Source organism: Meleagris gallopavo, chromosome 13 (genome assembly GCF_905368555.1).
Source record: "Meleagris gallopavo chromosome 13, MGAL_WU_HG_1.1, whole genome shotgun sequence".
Taxonomy (NCBI): Eukaryota; Metazoa; Chordata; class Aves; order Galliformes; family Phasianidae; genus Meleagris; species Meleagris gallopavo.
Window position 1 is genome coordinate 1852491 of NC_139416.1, and position 22399 is coordinate 1874889.

The following is a 22399-nucleotide window of genomic DNA, read 5'->3' on the forward strand; positions in this document are numbered from 1 at the left end:
CGGAACTACGCGCCCCACACTGCGCTGCGCTTCAAAACTACCGGTCCCGGCGTGCCCCGCGGCGCGGCATTTCCCGTCGAGCTCCGCGAGATCTCGCGAGACCGCGCTGTGCGCGCGCGGCTTTCGACGCGACGGTTATCCGAGGGTTCCGCCATGGCTGGCAGGGCCGGGCTCCGAGCCGGTCGCGGGGCGTCTCGCACCCCGAGCGTCGCCGTCAGGGCGTCTCCGAGACACCGTGCTCGGGTAAGGGAGCGGGAGCCTATCGTGTACGCTGCGGTACGGGAGAGCTCTTTGTTTATCCCTGTCTGGGCGGTTGTGGCGGGGCTGAGAGGAGGTGAGCCTGGCGTTGCTGTCTGTGAGGAGTTACGCCGAGCCGAGCCTCGAGGGCGGGATTGTTTTCAGCTGAAAGCATTGCTAAGCAAAATTGTACATTTTCCTCATAGGAATCTGGGAAAGGTGTGCTATGAGCCACGTTTGGCTACTATTTGAAGGTAGATATGGATGATTTTAATGCTGAAGTTCATCCCTGCTGCGGGTCGTTGATCTGCGTGTCTTTGGTGTCTGTTCTCAGAGCGGATCCGGCTCGGGGAAGGAGAACAAGGCTGGCAGCAGCACCCCGCTGAGGCACAGACCGAATGTCTTGTCTGAGCTGGACAATGCCACGCCGCGCCTCATGCTGAGGAGGATCATCCAGAACCGTAAGTACAGCCCTGTTCTTAGCAAAGCATCGAGTAGAAGTGCAGCAAATGACAGCCGTGCAAGGCTATCAAGGTTATCAACAGGGAATCAACTCTTTGAAAGGGTTGATAACTGCAGGACAAGGGGAAATGGTTTATAAGTTGAGGGAGGGAAGATTGAGGTTGGATATCAGGGGAAGTTCTTTACTATGAGAGCGGTGAGGTGCTGGAACAGCTGCCCAGAGAGGCTGTGGATCCCCGTCCATCCCTGGAGGTGTTCAAGGCCAGGTTGGATGGGGCCCTGGGCAGCCTGGGCTGCTATGAAATGGGGAAGTGGTGGCCCTGCATGTGGTAGGGGGTTGGAGCTTCGTGATCCTCGAGGTCCTGAATGGCCTGGCCATTCTGTGATTCTGTTATGCTATGCAGCTTCAAACACCAGGTCTTCCGTTGATGAAAACTGTTGAAGATTATCTTTGTTGTTTTCTTTCCCCTGGCAGCCCCGGTGCTGCCTGCTGCTGTGAGATGGTGTGCAAGGTACAGAGGTACTTGCTGCTCATTGTGGCAAACCAAAGCTCTGCTGATGGTGGAATGCTGATGCTGCCATTTGGCAGCGTTGGTTTGTCAGCCTATGTGCCAGCTCTCCTAGGAAGGGAATCCAAATGCTTTGCCGTTGGTCTTAGTTTTAACCTGTTCATAAATGTAATTTTAAGAGCACAGTGTGTTTTTGACACTTTCACGGAATCACAGAATTGTAGGGGTTGGAGGGGACCTCCAGATCTCACAGGAAAGCATCCAGGCAGGTCTTGAATAGAGAAGGAGACTTCTCCACTTCTCTAGGCAGCCTCTTCCAGCACTCTGTTGCCCTCAGAGTAAGAAAGTTCTTCCTTGTGTTGGTTTAGAACTTCCTGTGTTCCAGATTCTGCCCACTGCCCCTTGTTCTCCCCTTGCTGCACACCACTGAGAAAGTCAGCCCCCACAGATTTGACACCTGCATTTTAAATATTTGTAGCTATGAGACTCCTCAGCCTTCTCTTCTCTAGACTGAAAAGTCCCAGGCTGCATTTTGACACTGTTGCCAGTTTGAGATGTGGAAACCAGCATGTTTGGTTTTGTTGGCAGAACCACAAGTGTCACCTGTAGCACTTCAGACAGTTCAGCTGGAAGAAAGAGAAGATGCTCAACCAGAGCCTCCATCTCAGAGGACTTCCAGCACGTGAGTACTTCTTTTTTTTTCTTTTTCTTTTTTTTTTTTTTTTTACACTACCTAATATAGCTGCAGTTTCTTTTCTGCTGGAATTGAGGAGCAGGATTTCTTCTGTTTCAACAGTCAGGTTTGTGTTGTCACGCAGGATTTTCAGAAGTAATCTTTTCAGCTTTGAAAGTACCAAAAGTACAGTGGGACTGAGGGAGTGAGCAGTAGATACCTTGGGTTTGTACTAGTCCTCCTTTTTAAATGCAGACTTTTAATAGCGTTTTACAGTGGAAGTGCTTGCTGGATACAGAAAGTCTTCTGATGGAAGTCTGCTTAATTTTCTATCATAGATGCTACAGTAGAAGTTCTTGGATCTTTGCAAGTCTACAGGCTGTTGCTGAAGACACTGGGATGTAAAGGGTGGGAATGACTGACTGCTCCCTCTTATATTCAGAAAACAGGTTGCTGTTGCTGTTCTTATAGTGTTACTGCTTCTTCATTGTCCCTTACTGGGCTGCTGTGTGTTACCTGCTCTCCTGTAAGGTGGTTTGCAGGTGGGGTTTGCACAAAGTTCATGTGCTTTTGTTCGTGTTCAGCTTCCGTTCTACTATGTTAATGGGCCTGAGCTTCCCATTGTGAAATTGAGCAAAGCTGCTAGTGGTGGCAGGTATTCATTTGCTCTGATCACCTTATCCAACCATCTGCATTTTTCTTACTGCAAAATAAAGTAACCTGTTATAAATAGTGTGATTTTTATAATTAAACTTTTGCATTGCCAGTAAACAACTTAAAAAGGGTCCTGTAAAATACTAAGCAAACTTCTGTCTGCTCTTTTGATAGAGGAAGTCTGGGTTTGCTGTGAGTGTTGTAACTTAATTCCTTTCTAAAAATCAAACCAGATGAGCAGTGTCATCTCAGGACCTTCTTGGTTTTGCCTACTGGAGTTCCTGCACGTCTTCAAATGTATGTCTCATCAGTCTGTGTTAAAATATCAGGTGGTTGGATATCTGCAGACTTACATTCAGCTAGTTGCTGAAGTTAAACAAGTGCAGACCTTTTTTCCTTCTTCCTCCTGGCCTTTCTGTGTGCCATTAGGTGAAGAGAGCTTTGGAATATTTTGGAGCCCAGACTTCTACCATAGCCTGAAGTTTCTCATCCCTGTCCTTCTGAATATGCACTTAAGTTTTGTTTCTCTTACCTTGTGAAATTTGTTTTAGTATGCAAGAACAACATTTTCCCATATTTGCTGAGCTAATCATTGATTAATTAGTTCATTATTTCTGCTACAGAAGGGACAAATAATTTCCATTTAATTTCGAGCAACGTTATAGGGCATAAAGCTGAATAATAATGTCCTGTATTAAAGGCCAGATTTTTTTTTTTTGATAGGGTGGAACTGCAACTGCCAGACCTTGCTGCTGAGGACACATCTGTCGCTGCATTCCACGTGAGCAGGAAGAGAAAGAAACTCAGCGTGTCTGAATTTGAGAGAGCAGCAGACAAGCGGCTTCCTCAGAACCAGGGTGAGGATCTGCATTTACTGTCAAGTGATCTTCTGCAATTTAGCACCTAATAACCTCTCAGCTGGGAAGCAAGACTGCAGCATCTTGTACAACGAGGACAGCAAAGAAAGGGATGTGAAGCAACTTTTTTTTTTTTTTAATCCAAGTCACAGGCTCTGTCCTAATTGTATGTGGCTTCTTGATTTCTTTCAGCTTGGTTCTCTTTTGCATTTTGAAACATCTGCAAAGGAAGCAATCCTTGTCTCCTCCAAATTCCAGAAACCTGAAAATAGGAAAAAAAAAAAAAAGTGTAGATTTTGTTGTAGTTACGTCATGTAAGTTATGCAGCCCGTGGCTGGGGAAAAAGTGTCTTGGAATTTTATGAAGGAAATATTTTACATTAGAATATTTTTTCCTTAACGTAAAGCTTGTGAATACACTTTTATTTTAGTTGCGTTTAGCAGAGACAGAAGGTTAAAACACCTCACCTTAGTTTGTGTATTCTGTTGGCAGTACCAAGTAGAATAGAATTTAAAGGTGGGATTCAGCTCCAACTTACAGTTCTCTGAATCCGTGTGCCTGCATGTACGCTAGGTGGCTAAATTGCTCTTAAAGTTTAAATGAGATCTACTCACTGGAGCCTAGGGAGTGATTCAGCTCAGCCCACAGTAGTAGATGCGTGTAGTTGGTGAATTGTGTTTGACTGTAATGGGAACACGGATACCTGTGCTTGGCTGTCTTAATCTGGAGCTGAATCCCGCACTCACCTGTGATCAGGAAATTGACTCATTTTTCTTTTGCCCAACACGTGCTATGAATGTGTTCATGTTTATAAGACAGGCAATCCTGTGAAAGTAGAGAGGACGTGCTCTAGTATTTACTAATGTGGGCAAGATCAGTGCTCTTGAACTAATGGGTTACCAACTTCTTTTTTTTTTCTTTTTTTTTAAGCTCATTCAACACTGGACAGCACTTTGGTTCGGTGAGTTTGAAAGAAAAAATCCTTTATCTTCTGATTGCCTTGATTCATAACCTCTCTAACTGTGAGCAATGTTGTAGATAACTGGATATATGGCAAAGAACTGTTAGTCATAACAATCATCTCTCATGTTTCGTTACTGGAGTGGAAATGTTATACCACATGCTTTGTATTTTTCCACAGTTGTGGCCCTGTGCTGCATGTCCCAGCAAGTCTGGCATGTATTGCTGTCATTGCTTCTGCCTTTTTGTGCAGAGGTCATGTCTCCTCCTTTTGCTTCCTTGGGCCATTCCTTTTTTCCTTTTCTTCCTCATAGTAAATCAGTGCATAATATACCTTAGAGTATTATCTCTACCTGTTAATTGACTCATCACATCAGTTGCAGCAATGCAGACTTCAATCCAGCTTTTCTGGACTTTAAAAGGCTTTTTGGCAAGTCAAGAAATTTTCTTCTTTCACACTTGTACTTTGCTGTAGTTAGCAATTGTTTGTGTTTCTCACTGCAGTCCTTGCTTGTTGTCTCGTGCAAAGTGACTCAGATACAGGCTGAGTACCACTCGTCCTATCTTTTAAATCCTCCTTTATCCTGAGTCCTGTTTTTGATTGGGCTGCCTTGGAATAAGAACAAGACATAGCTGAGCTGGCCAGTCTCATTAAGATACAAAATACGTACATTCAGATAACATATTTTCCCCCCATATTTGTTTTATTGCTATCTTTGCTCTTACCTCAAAAAGTTTTTGGTCTTGGCAGCTGTAGTTTGTTGTCAGTACTGACAGCATTTGATCACCATCCTTCTAACTCCTCACCGTGATCTAGAGGACACCTTTACTCTCAGACTAAATTCTATTCTACTTTTTAAAGATTTCTCAGCCTTTTGCCAGTTATGTTGTTGCAGCCCTCTCTAGGTAGGAGGCTGTAAAACATCTGTTTCCCGTGGTACATATTCTGATGTCAGATAAGCAAAGGGTCTGATTTCATTTTGTTCAAGTAGACTGGCGTGTAATCTTTGGAGCTTTGTTGTTCTTAGCTGAGAGTTTTGGGAAGTATTGTCTTAATAGCCTCCTGTCTGTAATCTGAGAGCAAGTGGGGAGTGTGTAGGTTTGGAAAAGGGTTTCTGCCTTTCTCTTTACACAGATCTCTTCGCATGTCAGTTGGCTCTGTGATGGCACCAGACACTGTTGAAAAAAGAGGCTTACACCGGAGACCACAGAATCGCAAAGCTATTGACATCGCTGCTTTTGAAGGGGGAGTGGAACAGAACATGCTGCAAATAAAAGGTGTCTTTTATGTTGATACCTCTGTTTTGGGACAGGGGGACTTGTATACGGTGACTTTTAGAAGCAGTTGCTGAAACATGGACTGTGTTTTAGGATTTAAAGGCTACTAAATTGTTCGCAGAAATCTGGTGTAAATTGGGAGGCCAGATTTGGAACAAGGCTCTGCACCTGTAGTTGCCTTGATTCTTTGCATTTTCAGTGTCCTCTTCCTAGCTTGGTCATACACACCACACAAACTGTATGCTGTATGGGATTATGTTCGTAACTGCAGCTACTGGGGAGATGGTTTTGCTTGGACCACTGAAGAGTGGTGACAGAGTTTCACAGTTTGATTTGCTGTGGATGAATTCAATTTGGTTGTATGACTTAGATTTTGTGTTATTTAGGTCCTGGTCATAAACACATGTTCCTATAACTTTCAGTGGGCTTTTTTTTTTCCACGTAAAATTTATTTTAAAACTTTTTAAACAGCACAAGACTATCTTGTGGATTTGCAAACATCATCTATGACTGGAACAACTACAATAAGAACTGATGCAGAAGTCATGCTGAATAATACAGAGCTCTTTGTTGAGCCTCAGTTTGGTGAACAGAACCTTCTTGCTGTTGAACCACAGCTATCAGATTCAAAAACTTCAGCACAGAGAAGCAATTCTTCACATCCTCGTGGGGAAGCAAGGTTGGAGGGCCTGGTATCTGGTGTGAGCACAGATGAGAGAAGGACCCGGAGATTTTCTGAAAAGGACTTAATAACTGATCATGAACATGTTGATGGGATAACTCAGAAAACACCTGCAAAGCAGGGAGAAGAGGAGCAAGATCATTCCCAGCAGAATGACCCAATGGAACAGTTCTCTGAGCCAGAAGAAATGGTTGGCAGTGAGTACAATGGGTTGGGAATTGGGGGTTACAGGTATTATATGAAATCACAGGGACTGGGTTGGTAGGGGTAGCATAAATGGTAAGTCATGGCTTGAAGCAGTGATGGAGCACCTGGTGCTCCATCCCAGGGGAGCTCAGGTGCAAGCAGTGTACCTGAGTGACTGGAAGGGGCAGAGCCAGGATCCACCCCTTCCCAGACCTCATTTGAGGGTTGGCAGTGGAAGGAGAGGTATCTTAGTGGAGATCTGTGCCCACCTGAGGCCTTCCAAAGGTAAGCAGATGTTTTCCTTTGCTTCTGTGGCTGCTGCACTTGGTTTCATCCTTGCTGCAGCCTAGGACTTTGCTGGCCTGCTGTCATTGCTGTGCTTTCCATTGCACTGCAGCGTTAAAGCTGGGAACTGGAGCTCATCTGGTGCTCCCCCTGCTCCAGCAGGGACACCCTGAGCTGTTAAAGATCTCCAATGATGGAGATCACGCAGCCTCTCTGGGCAGCCTATGTCAGTGCTCTGTCACTGCACAGTACAGCAGCACTTCCTGATGTGCAGAGGGAACCTTGTGTGTTCCAGTTTGTGCACGCTGCCTCTGATCCTGGCATGAGGCACTGACAAACAGCACTTGGCTCTGGCCTCTCTGCACTCTTCCTTCATTTATAGACATCCCTGAACCTTCTCTGGGCTGAGCAGTCTCAGCTCTCTCAGCCTTTCCTCACAGAAAGGATGCTCCAGTCCCCTTAATTGTCTTAACGACCTTTTGTTGAACTGTCTCCTGGCTGTGTAAATGGGAGCATATCTTCTTCATTCTGCATAGAGAAGGTTCTAAGGCATGGTTGTAACCATTACATTTTGTGTTTAATGACAGCCAGTCAGGTCAGGGTCTGCTATATTGAATAACTTAGTGCAGTTCTTCATGGAAAGCAGAAGTTTACGCCTAAATACAGACAGCTAATGTTTGTTTTTTCATGTAGGAGTTAGTTATTTATGGTCCCGTGTTAAAAAGGCCACATAAATAGCACACAAACCCTTCTTTAAATGTTCTGGACTGCTCAAACCAGGGATGGAATTAATGCCATTAGAAGCTTAGAAATGAATGCCTGGTGTCTTGGTGCACAGTAATCTGCTGCTGGAGATTTGCAGGTGGCAAGTTTGGGAAAAGTTGTTCTGAATGGACAGCAGAGAAGATGAACAAAAAAGGTTGATTGCTTTGAAGAAACCAGTATTATGGACTGTTAGGACAAATGGATTGATAACGTGGAAAAAAGTGGGGAGGGCATGAAATAGAGGTCTGAATCAAATGACAAGAAAAGGAAGGAGAATGAGAACGTCTCAGATGCTGGAATTTGTAAGCCATTAACATCAGAAGTTAGTAATGATGTAGTTCTGTTTTACCAAAGGTAGCTAGTGAATGCTTCCCAGTACAAACTGAAAAAAATAGATGCAAAGACTTTTCCAGCTGATTTCTAAGATACTGTGCACACTCTTAAAATGCTTCAAGTAAAGCAGGAGCACTTTCTTGTGTGTGTTCTTCCCTCTGCTTTCTTATTTATCCTGTCAGGAAAAAACAGAAGTGTAAGAAGATACTGGGGCAGCATTAATGTTCTTCATTTCTAGCTGTTAATATAGAGCTCTTCATTGCCATCCAGAAGATCAGGTAGCTGCCTGGGGTCCTCAGTAATTCTAAAACATAATGGATCTTTGAGAGAAATTGTACCCCATGTTACTGAAGAACTAAATGTAAGTGGTGAAGAAAGAAGAGATGGCTGATACAGTGGATGAAGTAGAATGGGGAGAAATTTCCAGACAGGGCAAGAAGTGCTTTCTCTGCTGTGAGGGGTTGGGGTACTGACTAGAGGAAAGTAGTGATGTACGGGAGCTGTTAGGTCATGGCCTGAAGCAGTGATGATGGAGCACTTGGTAAAGGGGTGTAGCCAGCCCTGGGAGCACAGGTGGAAGCAATTCACCTAGCCACTGGAGGGGCTGGGCTCCACCCCTCCCTAACCTCCTGTAAGGGCTGGGAGCCACAAGGGGGGCATCTCTGCTTGGAGATCCACTCCTTTGGAGTGTTTGATGGGCCCTGATGCTCAGAAAGGGGTAAGAATTCCTTCTTTGTTACTGGATTGTGACTGCTACCTTTCTTAGGTTTAAAGCAACTATATTGGCTGCTGCCTATCCTTGCAGGTGGCTTGTAGAGTGAAGTTAAATTTTATTAATGCAATGCATTAAGTTTTTGGAGACAACTTAATTTGAGTCATATCAGAAGCACTGTGAACGTTTCCTTTCTAAAAGCATGCTGTGACTCATCTGCTCCCTTGTCCCTATTTGCTTTGTTCACAACAACTGCAAATGGAATAAACTTTTCTATTCTTCTGTAGGTCTGTAGTATTGCTCATCTTCCTGGAGGAAAGATGAACAGCTCCTTCTTGGTAAAGAATCTGTCCAACTAATCACTTCTTGCTAGTCTACATGTTAACGTTTGCTATATTTATTGAAGCCAGCTTAGCCTTTAGTTTTCTTCAGTACCTGTCAGCATCTTTTCTCCCCTCAGGGGCTTCAAGGCTGCCCTGTCTGAAGTAACAGTACTTGTCATTAGTAGTTTGGGGCTCAATACAACCTCCGTGTTCCTGGAAGAAGACTTCATACACAGTGTGTTTTTACAAGCACGTTCTCTGCTTTCTCTGAATTCTTTTGCCATAGAAAAAAGCCAGTAAACACTGTGTGTGTGCTGAGGTTGGCAGGCAGTACCCATTCATTGCCTGAACCTTGGGTGAGTGTGGGCACAAATTCCTATGTTCTGTGGAATTTCATTTTCTAAACTCTAGCTTAGGAGTATCAGCAAAATTAGGAGTATTAGGAGTATCAGCAAAATCTTTTAATCATGGTAACACAGTATTTTGTTTTAAGCAGTTCTTTTGGGTTAGTTTGTTTAGGTAGCAGCTATTCTCCATCTCTAAACTTATAATTGCATGAGATTAGTATTCTGTAGTCTTTCTTGATTGATTTGGTTTCGGTCCTGTTACTGCTTTGCTTGGGTGCACCACTAAAATGTGAGCTTCAACTGGATGTGACACTGGAGGATGATGAAAGTCACCTCAGAATTACTGCAGTTCTGTGAACAGCAGAAACTTGGAAAATGGTCAGAAAAGCAAATTATCTGTTAAAAAATTACTATGAGAGGAAAAGATAAAGTGGTGAACACTGCTGTGCTGCTAAGTAATTGATTGTCATGTTCACCTTGACTACTGTGTGTGGCTCTGAGCTCTGCATTCGAAACAGGTTTAACAGAGTGCAGAGAAAAGTGATTACTATTAATGATAATCAAATGTATGGAGCAGTTTCTGTATAGTCAGTGACTAAATGTAAGGACTCCTCAGCTGGGGCAAGACAGCTGCTCTCTGAGTGAGACTCAGAATTTTAAAAGGAAAACCCTTGAGCAGAATGAAGGGGATGATAATTGCCCTCTGAGTAAAGGATTTCCTTCTAACATCTAATCTAAATCTTTCCTCTTCTAGTTTGAAACCATTCCCCCTTGTCCTAATGCTACCATGTATAAGTCAGTCTCTGTCTTTTTATAAGCTTCCTTGAAGTACTGAAAGGCTGAGAATCACTGGATGCCTTAGGCAGTTTTGATGGTCCCTCATTCAGTTTCAGGATAACTGGGCATGTGCTTTGCCATCTATACCCATGAGCTGGAAATGGGGAGGAGGTCTGGGCATAAACTGCTAGATTTAAAGAAAAAAAACAAAACAACTGATCTTTCAGACCATCTCCAAAAGTGAAACTAGCTCTATGAGGTCTACTCTCTTTGTCTTTGCTTACTGAAAAGTAAATTTCCTTTGTTGGGATCTGACATACCCTGAATAGGTGGTAGACTCGGGAAATGTTTTTCATTGTAAATTTCTGGAAGGGAACTGCATTGGCAGCTTATGGCTATCGATGTGTTTACCTATCGAGTGAATTTTAGCAATTGTTAAACCGGACACTGGTAGTTGATTGTATTTTTGGTTGGTGAAACTGATGATAAAATTTCCTACTTTAGCTACAGAGCACCATGCAGATGCTGAATATTCTGCACACTCAGAGAAGAAACTGTCAAGAAAAGCAGAATCACAGCTAACAGCAGCCCAGGATGCTGGAGTCGAAATGGAAATGACCCCTTCAGAAGGAGGAGGAGTAGCAGAAGGCACTGAGCACCAAGACTCGCCCAAAGCTGGTGAGATCAATAGCACTAGGACCTCTCAAGCTGCATCACTGGCATCGGTGCTTGGAGAGATGCTTGTTAATTCTCTCCGTGTTCTGCAGTCTGGGCTAAATGCTGGGGGGAAAAGAATATAGCCAGCTAACCTTGACATTTCAGCTGGAAGACTGCAGTACAGCTCAGGTAGAAACCAAAATTTTCTTGGCAATAATGGCTGGAAATAAATAATTGCTGAAAGCTTCTTTAATTGACAAAAACTCCCATTGGTAAATTACAATCTTTGCCTGACTCAACTTTGATACTCTCTAAATGCTTTGGCAAATCTAGATCTAAATTAGTTTTCTTAAATTACAAGGGTCTTCTATCTTTAACGTACTGTCCAAAGACTCTGGTAATACTTATTTTGAAGGGCAATCCACCTTCCCTTATACCACCTTATGGTACCTTATACCAGAAGTTATGTACTTCTTTTCATTAAAAGAAGTTGATCTAAAAGGAACTCAGATAACAACTTTGCTCTAAGTTACCACGTGCCATTTTCACCTGACTTTGGCACACGTAGGTGCGGCAAAGGGAAAAAGATGAAGATTCATCTACTCAGCTTAATGGATTGATGTTCTAATCCTTGAAAGCAGGAATATAACAGGCGGCAACTTTTTCAGGAATGGCAGATTGGGTTTTTAATTTTCTGCAGCTTTGGTTGTGATGATTGCAACAGTAATGTATTCTTCCTGTTTTGGAAATCTAGAGCTGGAGATGGCTGGAAGTGTTGGAGCTGGAAGTCTTGGCAGGCATTCTCCTGCTTCATATTCCCTTGAAAAATCTGGGGCGAAGCCATTAAAAGAAGCTGTTGAGCAAACAGGTGAAATAGAACGTAGGACCATCACAGGAGAGCTGGATGCTGCTCAAGAAGAGTCTACTGATAATGAAAGTGAAATAGAAGACCGTGAGAGTGAAGGTAAGGAAAAGTCTGTGATGGTAGCAGAAGGCAATTGAAGAATCCCCTGGTATCTGTCAACAGGTTGAAAAACAGCAAAGACTAATAATGTGATCAACTGCTTAGTCCATAAGATAGTCTAGGTGAAGCTAGTGGCTGATATTCCTAGGGCCAGGCTGCTGTATCAGTCTGCTCCATTGCTCCAGGAGGTTTTCACAACATTTGGAAGAACGTAGTTCAGTCAAGGCCGCATCTGAGAATGCCTGTAGTGAATCTCAGTGCTCTCTTGGCACTGGTCTGAAAGTCATTCAGTGTGTAATGAATGGATCCTGAACTGAAAAACTTAAGGACATCCTGAAAGAATCCTGTTGCCAGAGTTTTAGGCATGGTGGGGAAATTCAGCTGTGATAAGAAGATGGCAATCGATCTGATACGCTTTTGCCATAAGAAAAGCTGTGAAGTGTTTATAGGGTGTCTGCTATAATGTGTGAATGCTTATCTGGAACCTTCAACATCTTGTTGAAGAGATCTATGCAGTGCTGATAGGGTGGAAGAGTGGAAGTAGTGTCTTCCAGATCTTGTTGGACAAAGAGAGGAAGAAAAATGAGGAATTATGCACTACTGTAAATTTTACCTCAGAGACCTTAGCACAAGTAGTCTCTTCCTCTGCATCTCACTTCCGGTTCCTCCAGCACGTGTCAGGATTTCTTCAGAGGAAACTAACGTGAGGAACCATAGTGGCTCACCCAGCCCTGCTTTCTGTGAGGGACTCCTGACTTTTGAGTTGCAGAGTTTAACTCCCACTGTACCTTAAGACCTCTGGTAGATGGACTTGTCTGCTGTCACAGGACAGATGCCTTAGCCTCCTGGGGAGGGTGGTGAGATACAAACAGTTGTCAGATATGCTGAATTCTTGGGCTCTGCTCAGCTTGTGAAGGAAACTGGCAGGCATGAGGTCTTCTCTCACCACTCCTAGACAGGAAGGTACTCAGTATTTCAGTTTAGTTAAGGTTTTCTTTCCTGCTCTCATTGTTACAAACCGAAGGGGTTTAAGACTGAAGTTAGAGGATGCAGATTAGACTTAGATGAAACTGCTATAGATGGTGCACAGGCAAAGAAAAGGCAAGGTACTGTCTGCATCCTGAGCCTTAGCTGGGGGGAATTTCTGAAACTGTGAATGTGGGAGATGCTCATAGATTCACCTTCATCTTGTGGCTTTCTTGCCCTACACATCCCTCTGCTCAGGAAAATTTGATGCTGATTTAACAGGGTGACAGTGAAGTAGTTTTTGTGCTTTGAAGTTCTCTGGAAGAAGGCTGCAACTTCTTGGCAGTTTAAATCGATGGAACCATCAGCCCCAGTGTGCATTCTAGGCCCTGCCCAGCCTGCAGGTCCCACACAGCCTACTGGGTGGGAGCTGGCAATGGGGAAACCACCAGCGTGTGAGGCAGGAGATGGGGCAGATAGAACTGCAGCAGTCAGTGGCCAGGCTGGTTCCACAGAGCCACAGCCTGAGTGCAGGCAGTGTGGCACCAGACCAGATTTGTGGAAAGCTGGCTAGACTTCTGTCTGCTGCTACAGTGGTGCTTGCTGCAGGGACTTGGAAAATAGATTTCAGTTCCTCAGGTGGCTGATACCTTTTTTTTTTTTTCCTTAGACGTTTCTATGATGACACCCATGTTTGTTCGTGCTGCAGACCACAGACCACTTCCTGTGCTGTCACCTCCACGTCCTGTAAAATCTGCTGCTCCTGAGTAAGTATAAACAGTCTTCAGCAGTGATTTGATGGAAGTGTGCCTGGGAAACACAAGTGGCAAGAGCAGAGAGCTCAGAGTGCTGCATTCTTGTTAGCTATCTAATGTGTGTTGTTTGGGTTTTGTGTGTGTTGGTATGAGATACGAGTCTTCTCTGTTTTTTACTTGTCTACTGAGTGAATTTGGGGACTTGCTTCCCCTTTCTGTGTTGCAGATTTTCATTTTAGATAGGAAAACAACAGTAGTTTCATTTGACACTTAAAAAAAAAAAAAAAAAAAAAAAAAAATTGCCTGAGGGAGAAGGAATGCAAAAGGCTAACCAAAACATTTCTAACGATGTAAAGTTTTTCTGAGAGTGCTTTTCATGGAAGGTGACTGTGTCAAAGGAGGAACTGCTGGTAAGCATTGTCAGGTGCCAGGAACGGTGGATTGTATCTTAAAGACCAGATTCTCTTGTCTGTAGATATGGAGGTGGCCTAGGGATACTTCAAACTTTGTCCACTTCTGGGAAGTGAAGACTGCAGAAAGCTGTAGCACAGATGCATTTATTTATTAGAGTGAACTATAGCTTGCTGGCTTTCGCTGTGTTAGCACCGTTCCCTCAGAAAATTTGAGCCTGAATTACTTCTCCCAAGGCTGGAATGTCACATGGATGGTTTGCAAAATCTGTACTTCTTGGGCATGAGAGATTTCAGCAGTTAAGAGGGAGAAAGAATTAAGAGCTTGTGGTAGTTCTTAACATCTTCAAATTCAGCATAAGGCTTGCCTGAACTTGGTTCTCTGTACCAACTGCCTGTGTTCGTTCACTTGATGTGTGAATTCTCAATTTCTCTCTAAGGTTGCCCCCGCAGCCAGTGCGGGCCAAGCCGGTTCCAAAGAGCTCAGGAGCAGCACAGAGGAAAACACGTGAGCCTGAAATAGCAAGCAGGCTGATAAAGCAGATATTTAGCCACTATGCGAAAATGCCAGTGACCAGAGATGCCTATAAAATTGTTGAAAAATGGTAAGCAGCAGCAAACTGCTCCTCCTCCTCTTTTCCCACTTTTTTTTTTTTCTCCTGTAACTGCAAATTCTTCCAGAGACCTGCTGACAAGTTGATGGCTCTCCCTCAGCCCCTTCACTACTCAGCTGGTGGGAAATCTGCAGGAGGTGTGATGAAAATGAGAACAGAAATGTGCTAGGTGCTTTTGGCTGCTGTGTGGCTATCAATGAATGATGTTGCCTCGCAGCAACTTCTGACATTTATCTCAGCTGGGACCAAGTGCACCGTGCAGTGCTTTAGCTAACAGCACACTGATATCACTGGCACTCTGAGCTGGATGGCTCTGGAGAATGGGCACTGTGTCAGGCTGAGCAAGCTGAAGCTGTTCCTGCTGCACACTCCAGGGTTTCTCAGCTATTGAATCTATAAATTAGCTTCCTGAATAAAATCTGGGGATTGTTCCAACACTGTACCCTGTAAGAGCCTAATAAATCCATGTTAAAGATGAGACTATCATTTAACTCCTGTTCTTGCATGTGTGGGAGTTCTGGGAAGGATTCTGCTTGTCAAATGTGCAGCTGTTTCACAGCTATCTTGGCACATCCAAATTACTGGTGATGGTCCAGAAGGCCCAGGCTGAGATGCAGTGCTTCATTCCCAGGGCTGTTGTGTTTCTTCTCCCACATATTCTCTGGCAGGCTGTGACCTGCACAGAGAGCAGCTGCAGTACAACTTACCCTACAGAACTGGGCGAGTATTGGTGTTAGTATACCCCACAGTCTGATTTTTTTATTTCCTTCTTTAATTATTTCCTTCTTTAATTCTTCTACAGCTCTGAGAGATACTTCAAGCAGATTAGCAGTGACCTGGAAGCTTACAGCCAGCATGCAGGGAGGAAGACGGTGGAGATGGTTGATGTGGAACTCCTCATGAGAAGGTAAAGGAAAGGTGTTATTAACCACCTGTTTTGGTGGTCTGTGTTGCACTGATAGCCCCATAAGACTGTCATTGCCTAGGTATGCACACAAGCAGTGTTTTCACTGTGAGTGTCATAACTTGTGACTTGTTCTGTGTGATACAGCTTGGCTTTTTGTCCCAAAAACATTTATGGGCTTGAATTTCTATAGTCTAAGGCCAGTGTGGTAGAGGGCAGGAAGAAGTATTGAGGGTTGGGAATGAATGAGTCTGAGAAACAGGTAGCAAGAGGAGGGGAATGTGTGCAGGGCTGAAGCAGATAGGGCTGGGACATGAAAGGTGTGGGTAGAAAACACAGGTGAGTAACAGTAAGTGCAAGGCTAGGCTGTTTGCATCCCTGAGAGCACTTGCAACTGAAATAGGGACTGCAAACACTCACATTACTGTCCTCCAAACAAAATCCCACTCTAACTGTTCCTTGCCAAAGCAGGAAAAAGACTCTCTGGCCTGGCTTCTCCTGGTAACACTGTTCCTCCTCTTGCTGCTGCAAGACCCCACAGAGAGCCTGCATCCTGCATGGGATGTTCTCAGATCCTCTTTAGTACAACTCTTCTCGTTGGTCTCCCTCAACTCCCCCATCTTATGACTGGACTTACGTTGTCCTGCGACCAAAATACAGGGTCTTGTTCTTGGGTTGGAAACCCTCTGTAAAACTGAGGCCTGAAGCATTTCCCACTCCTCATCTGAAGTCATGGAAGTTGTTATTCTAGTTTGCCCTGGAAGAGTTTCTTTCAGATGCTATGTTAAAGTAAATGGTTTTGTGTGGGCTTGAGTACCAGGAGCTGGTGCTGCTGCTTAGAAAGAATTAATCTCTTGCTGTCTAGAGAATTCGTTTTCCCACCTGACAGCTGTGTTAAAATAATAAAACAGGTCAAGAAGCATGATGGCTTAGTTGACCAGGTTTGAGGATTCTGTATACTTGTTCTACCTTTTTTCCGATGTCTTTATGCCTTTCCACTGCCTCCTAAAGAGATCAGGAGTTGTTACCAGTTGAAGAATAAGAACAGTATTTCTAGTCTTCCTGCAGAGAAAGCATGCATAAAGGCTGCTGTTTCTCTCTGTGAGACTGGGAGATAATGATCTTTTTTTTTTTTTCAGGCCAGTCAGCTAAATGGTGTTACTAGAAAACAGCACTGTCTACACAGCTCTAAAATGCCAACCACCTCTGAGTTGTGAATGGCATGTAAAAAAAAAAAAAAAAAAAAAAAAAAAGTCTGGACAATGGGATGTTTGCTTCCATTGCATCATTCTGTCATGTCCTTAAATGGTAAAACTTATCCCATGTCACATGGGCTGTGAATTTAAAAAGGAATGAACTACTTTGGCATGGCTCAATGTGCTGACTTTCACTGTGGAAAACATGTACCTCTGCAGGGGGCTGCACCATAGATGGCACTGAACTCATCATGGGGAAGTTGTGTGCAAATAAAGGGAGAGACTTTCCAATTGCAAACAACCACAGCCTGTGCGTTTCAGGTGTTAAAAGCAAAAATGCCACTGCAAGAAAACTTCAGAAACTTTGATATTAAGTTTATTGGAAACTCTTTCCACTAACTATTCTGTTTCTTTTCTGCTCTCTTTTCTGAACAAAGGCAAGGGGTGGTGACAGACAAGATGCCATTGCACGTGCTGGTGGAGCGTCACCTCCCTCTGGAGTACAGGAAGCTGCTGATTCCCATTGCTGTGAGTGGGAATAAAGTGATTCCCTACAAGTGAAAGTGCCCCTCTGGCAGTGGGCACGTCCTAGGGGTGGAAGCATAGCTAACTTCTGCAAGCAGGCCGTAGGTGGTTCCATGTGATGGTTTTCCACTTGCAATACTGTGGCAATATGCAGTCAGCACAGGCTTGAATTGATTCAGGTTGTGCTGTGGCTATCGTGCCAGCCTGCTGGATCTCATCAATTATTATATATTATTCTTGTATCTTAACTTTGAATACTTTTACAGCTCGTAAAATAAAATATGATGTGTATTCTGCACGATACAAATGCTGCTTATTCTGGTGAGCTAAAAGGTTACCATACATCTGCTGCATTCTCAGAATGTTCCTAATAAGCACTCGTGCTGGTGCTTTTCATGCTAACCATTTGCTTGCTCAAATGAGCAGTTATGGACTGCCTTCTGAGAAGATGATGATCCTTGTTAGAGCTGTGTATTTTTTCTACATGAGGGACTTTGAAGCTTGGGATCTTGTCCTACTTTGCAAATCTGGTGCAAATGTTCAAGAGTAGCTCAGAGTTTATCTGTGGCAACAGCTGATGGGGAGTTAACAAGAAGTAATTGAAGACCATCTGAGAGGTTAAATTTTCTAGTCAGATGTGGTAAATGGACTTAATTGTGTAAATTTGGTTTATGTGGCAAAGGTTTGGTGACTGTAGGGGTACCCTTGTGTCAGACAGCCTGTTCTGGCCAGTTATGAAATAGAGCCACCACTGGCTAAATTGGAGCCCTTCTGCAATGCACATCAGTGCTAACATAAGAAATGGTAAGAAATGCTGCACAGCAGGTGTGTGAGGGAGTAATGAGGAAAATGTGAGAGAAACAATCCTGCAGACCCCAAGGCCAGTGCAGAAGGAGGGCAAGAGGTGCTCCAGGAGCAGAGTAGAAGTTCCCTCAGCCTGGGAGAGGCCCATGGTGGAGCAGGCTGTCCCCCTGCAGCCCGAGGGCACCGCATGGAGCACAATGTCACTGGGCAGAGTGGGGAGGAAGGAGCAGCAGAGATGAAGTATTAGGGGCTGATGGCAGCCTGTGTTCCCCACCTTCCTATGCTGTATGGAGTGGGAAGGGAGTAGAAGAGTTTGGGGATGAAGGAGTGACTTGAGCTTTGGAAGAAGAGGAGAATGGGAGAAAGGTGTCTTTTAGTTTTGTCAATTTCTTACTTCTCAAGTAACTGTCAATAATTTAATCTTCCCCAAGTCTAGGCTGTTTTGCCCCTGATGGTAAGTTGTATGTGATCTTCCTGTTATCTTTACCCTGGTCTTGTCCTTTCAAAGAAAGGGAGTAAGGTGGTGGCTGGCTGAGATACAGCTAATAAGACACTCTAATAATAAGATGCTTTGTGTTTGGGCCCTCCTTTTATTTCTAAAACACATGCTCAGAGCTGAGGGCTGCACTTCTGCAGGTGTTTCCTGAGGCCAGCCATGGTGCCAAATAAACCCTTGTGTCCTTCAGGTAAGGGAGAGAACGAGTGAAATGCTTGTATGTGGTTTTACTACTTAGAGTGAGCCTAAGCTGCACCAGGAGGAAGGTCAGCCACATCAGGATCTGTAAGGTGCAAAGAATGATGGCTTTCTGAAACAATTCACAAGCTGGGAAAGCTTCTTTCAGAAGAACAGACATAAAACTTTTCTTTGGATATCATTCATCTGTAATGCTGTTCTGTTTCCCAGTCTGACGTGCTAGCATGCTTCCTTTTCACTTAGCTAGTTTGCAGCTCCCAAGGTAAGGCAATTAAACTGCTTGCTTATTTTCAGGGGAAGAAAAAAATCTGTTTTCCATCCTCCTCCACTACCTCTGATTTTTAGCAGCTGTCTTAAATTTGAAAAACTGGGGCTTTTAAATAGATTAATTTGACTTTTTTTAAAAGTCTTTAAACTGATTAATTAGTCTGTGGAGAAGGGATGGCTCAGGGCTGCTGCTTTGCAGTCCCCTTGAGCCTTGAGGGGCTGAACAGGGCTGGTGCTTCCAGCTGGGGTCAGCCACAGCTCAGTCAAACTAAAAAAAAAAAAAATCCTGCAGACTAAAGGAGTGGAGTAACTGCTTTTTCTTTTTTCTTCTTTGCAGTTTAGGAATGTTCTAAAGTCACAAAATACAGATTTCTGTATTCTTGGATCTGTGAGGAAGAGTTCCTTACTGAAAAGTACGGTGTAGCTTCCCAAATGGAATGGATCTCTCTGAAATGGAGATCCAAATAGTGCAGTTAATGAGGACTCCTGGAAATCATACCTGGCTTTTGGCAGCACTGCTTACAAGTTAAACCAATTTTGCACAACACTAGGAAATGAAGGCCAATGAGTTAGTTATTCTGGCAGGCAGTTGCCAATACAAAGGTCAGTCATTTTCAAGTTTAAAAAAAGTAATTCCATTATTATGGTTTTTTTTTTCTTCTCCAGTATTTGAAAGGAAACAGCTTTGTTTCCTTAACTGACGTATTACAGTATTCTTTTTTAAAATGTTTTATGCTCCCATGCAGTTGTTTTAATGCACCCTCACGTCTTCGCGTGCCAGGGTTTGAAAACTTTGGTCTGAAGTAATAACAAAGCTTCCAGCTTCTTTCCTCTCTGCTGAAGTCCTGTGAAAACCCTCTTTTTCTAAGAGCATTTGAAGAGAGACTAGAGAGAGCCTCCTAGTTCCTGCTGTAGGAGGGCAGGTAAGATTCCTTATCCATTCTCTCTTCTGTTGAGAGGTGTTCTAGTTGCTCTACTTAACTAAACCGAAGGCTTGGATGGATAGATTGCCAAGAGATTTCAAGTCCTAGCAACGAAACTGGAAGGGTGAAAGAAAGAACTGCTGCTTACAGGGCAATGTATTTAACTTTTTGGAATCTATATTGCTCAGGATGGAGCATAACAAGTGAATCCTACTTTTGGTAGTGCGGTGCTTTCCCTGCCTCTCCATTAGGTGCTCTCTTGGAGAGCTTTGCAAATCTGATGTTCATCTACCAAACATATCTTCTTTGTTTTAATGCCCTCTTCTTTCCAGCTACTCTGAATTTTGCTGTGTTAAAACTGCTATTTTTCAGAATTCTCCTTCCAGAGATACGTGCAGTTAGGACAGCTGATTCCTAGCTAGATGATGCATCTCCTTTTTCAATGCTTTTGTAGTTCCTCTCCTGACACTTAGCGACTTATGCTGGAGGTAGGGAGCACCAATTTCAGTAATCAAGGCAGAAATTGCAGGGGCTTCATACACCTGATGGTACTTACTCTGTCATGTGGGCTATGATGTCTCTCCAGTTCAAGAATGAAATCAGTTTTTTTAGGATAGTTCAAAGTAGCCTATCCTCTCCACAGTTAGTGAGTAGGTGTGTGTCTGCATGCATGAAAAGTGGTATTTAGTGCAGTAGCTCTGACTCAGCTCTGTATCCAAAACTGCAGATCAAACAGGCTTTTTATTCTTAATATGGGAAGCCTCCTTTCTCTCCTTCAGAGAGGGTGAGGGCCCTACTCGTCTCACATCTCCAATACGGAGTCTCTCCAGCACGGTGTCCACAGGCACAACTTCTTGGTCGGGCTGTTCTCTTTTGACCTGGTAAGCCAGGCTGATGTAGGCATCTAGCATCTGATCATTGATCTCAGGATCAATCCTGCAGAAGGCTGCCTTCAGATCATCTGCATTCACCTCTCTGCTTGAAAAACAATTTGGTCACTTGCACTGCTATGGTATATGATAGGAATGCCCAAGCATTTGTACCACAATGAAAATCTGTGTGGCTCAAAATGCGCGTTTGTTCAATGGTATCAATGGTAGGATTTTTTTAACGTGCATGTAATAAACTACTAAGTTAAACTGAAAAGAAGTTAGGAAAAGTTCGTTTGTGATTACCTGGGAAGACTTTAATTTTCCTCTGTTAAGCATTTTTATATCCTTTGTTATATAACTCTGCTTTTCCTTGCTAATTCAGTGCCCGTGAAAGACAGCATCAAACTTCCTGTGCATCCAGCCCACCTTTACTGTTTCCCTCATTGCTTGGTGCCTGGCACAAGGCTTCTTTTCTCTGCAATTGCTCCATCCTGATTGTCTTGATTTGAGGTGGGATTATTTCTCAGATTTTTGCCTTAGAGTCTGCAGCTGTCAGTCCTGTTTGCTTCTCTCAGTCCTCAGAACTAATCTGAGTATATACAGGACTTCATTACTGTTTTTAGAGAGCTGAGGGATGTCGAGACTAACTTCAAGTACTGAAGGGGATTATTACTAGTGCAGCCAACTTTCTCCACTCACTGCTTGCCATAGCCCTTACAGTTTGTCTGTCCTGCCTCTTCACCTTGTGCCCATTAGTTGCTGTTCCAGCTGAGCCTGTTCACTAGTTAGGAGGTTTCTCAACCTGACCCTGGCTTCCTCAGCAAGTCCTAGATGCCCTTTGCATCTCCAGTTCCCACACTGACTTCTCTATGCTTCATCTCATGCTGTTTTTCCTTGGTAAAAGCTAGTAGTCTGTGACTTGTTACCTCCCCTTCTCTGTAGCCACTCACTGCTGCTTCTTGCCAGCACCTCCAGTCCGTGTCCCCAAATGCTCCTCCTTGTCTAAATGCTCCCAGCACAGCCTTCTCTTTCTCCCTGTTCTCTCTACTATTTTGGCTCCCAGTGCACCTGCAACTCTCTTCTTGACCCCTGCAGAGGGCTTGGGCAATGGTCATTCCAGAAGCTTTCTGCCTGTCCTGTGAGTGTTGATCTCACTTATCCTCTATTTTCCCTGGCTGTCAGGCAAGACTCCTGTTTGACCAGTTTCCCTTCTCAGCTCAGACTTGAGCAGCATGCCTAGTGTAGCATAGGTGCTCAGCCTAAGCCCAGTGCCCTGGTGGCTGCCAGGCTCCTTCTTCTTTCTCACCTCTCTCCACACTAATGTTGTTGTTAGGGAGCTCATGTTCAGCTCTGCTCGAGCATTTTTGTCAGGTCCCTGCAAGCCCAGGAGCAATTCAAATCCAGCCCCAGCACATGGGCACAGTGAGGTTGGAGGGGTGACAAGGAGAAAGGCACAGCTCACCGCAGAGTGGGGAAGTGGGTCTTTTCATTGCCCAAATGTATGATGCAGCAGATATTCAAATCTGAGTCCTCGCACAGCCCCTGCACAGGCCATGCCCTCCTGTGTCCATGGGGGGATTCTCTGCATGCACTGTCCTGATCCACTGCCCCCACCCCCATCAGCCCGCTCCCTTTGTACATACGTTACATCTCCCAGGCTGTTCTTTAGCTCTTGCAGGTACTCTTGCTTCTCACTGACATACTGGCTCCTGAGCTTTGCAACAAAAGGTTCGGGGTTCCCCTCTTCATCCTGAAAGAATTTACAGCATGGATCACACGTTCCTCCATCCCGGTAAGAGTCATTCCCC

The 22399-nt window shown here is 44.1% G+C and overlaps 2 protein-coding genes across 3 annotated transcripts in view; one reads left to right on the forward strand and one right to left on the reverse strand.

Annotated features, from left to right (window-relative positions):
* On the forward strand, positions 1-17338 carry CENPT (centromere protein T). Of its 2 annotated transcripts, none has more exons than XM_085235103.1 (13): positions 1-276; positions 572-698; positions 1797-1890; positions 3259-3392; positions 4323-4353; positions 5488-5630; positions 6102-6509; positions 10545-10718; positions 11452-11661; positions 13298-13394; positions 14233-14397; positions 15209-15313; positions 16944-17338. In XM_085235103.1, the coding sequence occupies exons 1-13, from the start codon at positions 154-156 to the stop codon at positions 17065-17067; spliced, it is 1935 nt and encodes a 644-aa protein (XP_085091229.1). In that variant the 5' UTR covers positions 1-153; the 3' UTR covers positions 17068-17338. The 2 variants fall into 2 exon arrangements, with proteins under 2 accessions (XP_085091229.1, XP_085091230.1); XM_085235104.1 differs by having other exon boundaries at positions 1-243.
* Positions 16537-22399, reverse strand: part of TSNAXIP1 (translin associated factor X interacting protein 1) — a 19559-nt gene continuing 13696 nt past the window's right edge. Inside the window, exons 15-16 of the mRNA XM_085235102.1 lie at positions 22235-22341; positions 16537-20694 (exon numbers count right to left, since the gene is read on the reverse strand). Coding sequence (XP_085091228.1) covers positions 20448-20694; positions 22235-22341 — 354 coding nt within the window. The 3' untranslated portion in view covers positions 16537-20447. The remainder of the gene's footprint in view (positions 20695-22234; positions 22342-22399) is intronic.

What these genes read in the sequence shown, in the direction of transcription:
- CENPT (XM_085235103.1), top strand. Translation starts at nt 154, where the DNA reads ATGGCTGGCAGGGCCGGGCTCCGAGCCGGTCGCGGGGCGTCTCGCACC. An exon ending in AGCCTATCGTGTACGCTGCG is followed by an intron (nt 277 to 571) that starts GTACGGGAGAGC and finishes GTCTGTTCTCAG; the next exon opens with AGCGGATCCGGCTCGGGGAA. An exon ending in GCGGCTTCCTCAGAACCAGG is followed by an intron (nt 3,393 to 4,322) that starts GTGAGGATCTGC and finishes TTTTTTTTTAAG; the next exon opens with CTCATTCAACACTGGACAGC.